At 38.4% G+C, this 6000-nt stretch overlaps 1 protein-coding gene across 1 annotated transcript in view; it reads right to left on the bottom strand.

Moving 5' to 3' along the window:
* Positions 1-4093: 4093 nt before the first annotated feature.
* Positions 4094-6000, bottom strand: part of LOC126283936 (AP-4 complex subunit beta-1-like) — a 39969-nt gene continuing 38062 nt past the window's right edge. Inside the window, exon 7 of the mRNA XM_049982324.1 lies at positions 4094-4506. Within this exon, the coding sequence (XP_049838281.1) occupies positions 4223-4506 (284 nt within the window). The 3' untranslated portion in view covers positions 4094-4222. The remainder of the gene's footprint in view (positions 4507-6000) is intronic.

Here is a 6000-nt window from a genome sequence, read left to right as displayed (position 1 = left end):
AAGCAGTGCCAAAGAGATAATGGCTAGAAATTATCAGTGGGAATGATATTGTACTATCAGAATTTTCTAACAGTGAATAAGAGAGTATTTTACCAATGTGATCCCAGAAGAGCCCTACTGCATCAATTTGAAAATTGCCAGAAAACTACTGATGGTACTCAGCAGTGGGGCAGACCGCGAAAAGTGCGAGACAGTATTTTTGATAAAAAGGATAAATACGTGTGCATCATATCACCTAAACAGCAATACTGATGCCATCATGGGGTAGGTGCATAGTTTGCAAGATGTCGGATGGAGCTCACCATTGAAGTCATTAATCACTAGTACCCACAATAATCACAGCCTAAAGGATTGGAAGAAAAGGATGGACTGCCAATTTGACATTTATCATATGAGGTACTGAGCCATGTAAAAAGCAGAGGGAAAGAAAGAAAACTTCAAGAAGTAAGGAACTGCAATGAGGTAGGTGAGATGTGATCATCCGAAGAAGCCGAAGACCACTTCTGGGTCTAGTCGACAGAGAGAGAGAGAGAGAGAGAGAGAGAGAGAGAGAGAGAGAGAGAGAGAGAGAGAGAGAGAGAGAGAGAGAGAGAGAGTACACACGCTTCAAAATCACTTTGTGAGGTTACAAGGTAATCCCAACTTACATTGCAGCAAGTTCCAGTCTTATAGTAAAGTTTGCGAAGTTGATACCACCCTCTGAACTTGTCCAGATCATTCATTCCATCCAGATTCGCAACTCTGCTACTAGTCACTATCCATCCTGGGAATAAACTAGGCAGATCATGGGCATTAGAAGTTTCAACAGCATCCGGGATCCCCAGCAATGTCGGGGACACCTTAGACTTTGTCCAAGATGCTCCACAATACTTCAGCTGTGCAAAACCTGTGAACTATAACCAACACACCTTCTAGATTTTTTTCTAGACAGTGGCCAATTTTCCTTGCATCCATTCAAAACAAGCACAGCCACTAGTCACTGTCTTACGTACAGCTACAAGATAATATGAAAGAAGGTACAAACATTACCAGAAACTTGCTCAAGAACACAGTGAGATCGGTATAAGACTAACTGCATGTGGTGTTAGACTATATGTGCTGCTAGTCTCCGCTTTACCTATTACCAACATACACAAAACGTTTCTTGAATGGCTGTAAAGCATTCAATACAACACATTTCACATACTTACCAATACCTTCTTCTGTTTGTGATAAATTTATTATGCAATCATTAGGTTAATATAAAAAGTATTTACTGAGAAATTTTATCAAGAGTATAGATTACTCCAGCCAAATTATGTTTTAGTTTACCATGTGCATCTTTACTTGAAATTCAATGAAAAATTAATTTGAAGTTTTAAAAAGAGAAGGGAGACTAGTCAACAGTGATGTCATTAGAGATGGAACACGAACTATGATCAGTCAAGGATAGGGCAGGAAGTAGGCTCTTTTTTTAATATCAAAGCAACCATCCAGACACATCTTAAACAGTTTAAGGACACCACAAAGAATTAAAATCTGGATGGCTGAACAACGATTTGAGACCCTCTCATCAAAAATGCATATCAAACTCTTAACAATTGCATTGCCTCATTAGACATTTAGTAGGAATAATGAAAATATGTTTTTATCCACCATCTATCAATTCCTGCATGCCCTAAACTAATCCAAACTCATGACATAAAAGCTAAGTTTCCTTGAAAAATGCGATCCGATTCCCATAACTTTACATGAGAACTCTCTAGGATCCAGGAAGTTTACGATTTAAAAAATCGGGCGTTCGGGATATTCAGTATACTTGCAGAAAAGCGTTTCACATTCGATTAAATCTGCTTTTTTATTTATATTGAAATACATGAAATGGCTATCAAGTCTGTATTTAATATGTTAAAACATTATCATTCAAAGTTCACTGTCTGCATAACAGATATACACTCAAAAAGCAGCCAGAATTTTAGTAAGTCCGACCTGACTAATTTTCACGTTCTACCAGTCACAGACCCACAATTATTTGAGTTAAACATTCAGTTGTTTCAGTGGTCTTTGTACAGAGCATGAAACACGCCACGCGAAGTCGTTGCTACGACCAGGAAGTTTACACGCTCACGTCTCTCAAACTATTTAATTGAGACAAACCAAACTTTTTAAAATTTTCGTAACTCCAGTCGCTTCAATCATGATATGTTCCAACCAAAATTAGGTCACTATTTCCTCGTCTTACAGAGTATTTTCAAGGAGCGATCTGATATCATGTTATCCGTAGACCGGCTAGTAAACGACTCCTCGAGGTACTCTTCTATCTGCCCACGTCCCTATTCGAGTGGGAACATCTTAATTCTGACTGGCTGTTAATCTAAACGACCAATCAATGTTCCTTCCAGATAATTCTTATGGCAAATCTTGCCTTATCTAGTCACTAATTTGATAGTAATTAATGTCAAACTTCAATTTCTTGTATGCTGTTTAATCAAAATAGACGAAGTGTGAAATATTCTTCAAAGTGATAAATAAACTTCTTCCATTCTGGCTGCTTTTATACAAAAGCAAGCGCACACTGATACACGCCACCTGAATCGCAGTTACAACATAACTTTCCCATGGTTTGTTTCTACAAGGTTCTACGAAAAATTAAATTTTAACATATGTCCCACATACACTCTCTCAATCATTCTCATACACTAACATGGCAAAATATAATCAAATAATAATTTTCACCAATTTTTTATTATGCAACGCACAGAGACTAAAGTTTAAAAACAAAATTCTAATTAATTGATTTTTATGCACTGTTAACTTTGGAATGGCTTCAAATGATAATGAAAGTCAATCTGTTATTGTTCCTAACTTGATTTCAAAAAACCAAGCATAGGTTTTAGGAGTTGTAGGTAATTCTCTTTATCTCCAGAACTATAACAAATAAAAATCTGAAATTCTGATAGCGTCATTCCATTAACAACAAAAGGCTGTGTACAAATTTGAACAAAATCACATAATAACTAATATGGATTTTTTAGATTCGTAGAGTATGAATCTTTGTATCGACTGAATGTTACGCAATGCAGTTTTCATGGCAGGCAGTGCTGTGAGCAAAGCAAAAAACATAGCCATCCTGTAGCCACCATACTAGACAGCTGCATGGCTTGCTGCAATGAGTGCCATCTCGTAATAAGTTGCTGTGTTACACAGGGTGAGTGCACCAAAGTGGACTACAATACATTGGATGGGTCTGAACACCTGCAAACTGCTGTAATCTAATAATTGCACTGGCAAGGACTATAGAAGACTACTTCTTCCATAAGAGAAGAAAGCAGATATTGCCTGATGCACTGCACTTAGCAGCTAGCAAACAGCCTGGACATCTTGCAATGGTGTCAGTTGAATATCCTTGATATTTTCACTTAAGAAAACACACTATAAGAATGTGACTCAGTATAAATAACTGATGTATAATTTAATACAAACTTTGACTTATTATTTTATACTCCCCAAATCCTCTGTGTCAACCTTATAAACATGGCTGGAAGAGAACCCCTTAGCACTGAAAGTAGTTGCTGTTTCCTGATGACATGATTGTACACAGCAACTATACAGCTTCGTCGCAGAGCCAAACAGGGTTAGGTGACACATACAGCAGAATGATGGCAACACAGGCTGGCAACAACTTACAATAATTTAATTTAGTATGAAGATCATGTGACCCATTGTTCAAGCAACACAGTTTTCCTCTGCCTGCAGAAATCTCTGTTGTTCCAAAGGTGCTGTTGACTTTGATCTGTAAGTGTATCTGCATTTTATTTTTGGCTCACACTGGTACAATTTCACAAGCTGCATTACATTAATCAATTTCTATTTTCAATTTGATCAGGATTAAATAAATCAATCCATACAATTAAAGTTTCAAATATTATGACACATAGTTTTATTTTTGAAAGCACTGGCAAATACCATGCTTTTTTATAATTTGGATCCACTGAAATGAAGTAAAGTTTCATTTCTGAGGAAAAAACGAGGAATAAATGTGCAAAAGAGATGTATGAGTTTCCAGAGTAACTGAACCCAAGAAGAAAAAGAGAACAAAATAAGACAAAACACATTTTCACTGCTTTCATAAAACATTAAGTTTATTTACATATCACAGCTTACAAAAAAAGAAACAAATCACAACCACTTATCTTAGCAATGGTGAGAGTTAATTTTTACATATTTCTCTTATGCAACAACATCAAGAAATTGCCTCTCTTTTGTCCAGGCCAAGTAGTGTCCTCACAAGCTGTGGATCAGCCTTCAGCATGTTGTAAAATTTAAGTGCTCTCCATCTGAGCTCTGAGAACTCATCCCTATCCAAGATACAAGCCTCCATGAGCTCTCCTAAGATATGCTGCACCCTTGCTGGCATTTTCATAAAAAGTTTGAGTGTAGCACTCAGGAGGAGGTGACATATCCCCTCATCCGTGTAACAGGTGAATCTATCAACAAGAGACTCTAGCACATGTACTGCTTGGTCACCTGTGAATAGATATTAGAAAATTAGTATGTACTGCTGCCTTTTTTTCAGTCTGAAAGATCATCAATGTTAAAGAAATTTATAATGTAGTTCTGAAGTAAGTATAAGAACTAAGACAATCCTTTAACAGCTACTTTCAGCAAACTTCATCTTCAACTGAAATAGCCCACTCTAATGCATGTGCACAATTATACAATCAAGTCCATGCAATACTGCAGAATTAATATTATATCTTGCCTCTCTTTGGCATTGCTCATTGACTGTAAAGTTGAGGAAACCAATGCATATAATACCTTGTAGATGCAAACAGTATCAAATGAAAGAGCTTAACATTAACTTTTCAATATTCAGTACCAAATGTGACATTCTCTTGTTTGTTGTGAGTCATAAAACAATCAGTCCACAGGGTACTCAAACAACAATTATGCGGGCAGAATTAAGTAGGAGAAAACAATATGAAATCTCATGTTGTACTACGAAGTGTATCCGTGTGTAGCCGGATATCAGCGAAAGTGTCAGAATCCCGGGAGAGAAATTGGTGAAACCATAAGGTGGAAGGGCCACCTGTAGGACAGAATGCGATAAGAAGTGGTAGTCAAGCTAAACATGGCTGACCGGCAGTGGACAAGATGCAGACAAGGAAAAGATCAAAGCAGCGACCGGCTGAGACAGATGCAGTAACAGGGAAGTAATGGATTTTGTGACTTTTACGAGTTTCTAACCAAGAGTGAATTATATAATTTCATCTGTGTGCTTTGAGTTTAGTTTCTTGAGTTTGTGTTAATTTAATATGTTATAGCCACTGTTCTCATGTTTTCATTTGTGCTGGGATGTGAACCGATTTTGTAACATATTACAAAATCCTAATTGGGGCAAATTATTTAGTCTCACCCAAGTGTTTCGACAGCTCGGTTTTTGAATCTCTGTGTATATATCTAATTAATTAGACACAGTTCCTGCCGCAGCGTGTGCTGGTGGTCTGTTTATCTCGGTACTCTGGTTTTCCATGGTCTTTAGTATAGATAGGGACTGCGATTGTTGCGTGTGGATGTGTGCCGAGTTCGTGACACTTCGCTCTCAGCTCCAGGCTGTGATGACTTTGGTTACACAATTTGAAGCTACAGTGGATGGGCACCATTGTTGTGGCCAGCTGTGGGGGTCCAAAAGATGTCCAACACATCAGAGTCCTCCGATCGGTCCTCACTGGTGGCCTGCCCAGTTATTGATTGCACTGACATTGATCATTCACCTGCGGTCAAGTGGGAGGTCACACCGGGGCATGGCAGGTCGTGAAAGACTTTGCAGGGGACCACATGTAAGGCCTCCCCAGTTGGTCTGACAAACAGGTTTCACGTGCTGTCTGTGGCTGGCACTGTCGCTCAGCCAGATGCAGTTGCCTGTCCTGTTTTAAAGGAAATCAGCCTGCAAGATCTGGGCAATTGCACAGGGTGGGATTATTGATAGTTGGGAGCTCCAGCATTAGGCACATTATGGGG

Source organism: Schistocerca gregaria, chromosome 8 (assembly GCF_023897955.1).
Source record: "Schistocerca gregaria isolate iqSchGreg1 chromosome 8, iqSchGreg1.2, whole genome shotgun sequence".
Classification (NCBI taxonomy): Eukaryota; Metazoa; Arthropoda; class Insecta; order Orthoptera; family Acrididae; genus Schistocerca; species Schistocerca gregaria.
This window is presented reverse-complemented; position numbering and strand designations above follow the sequence as displayed.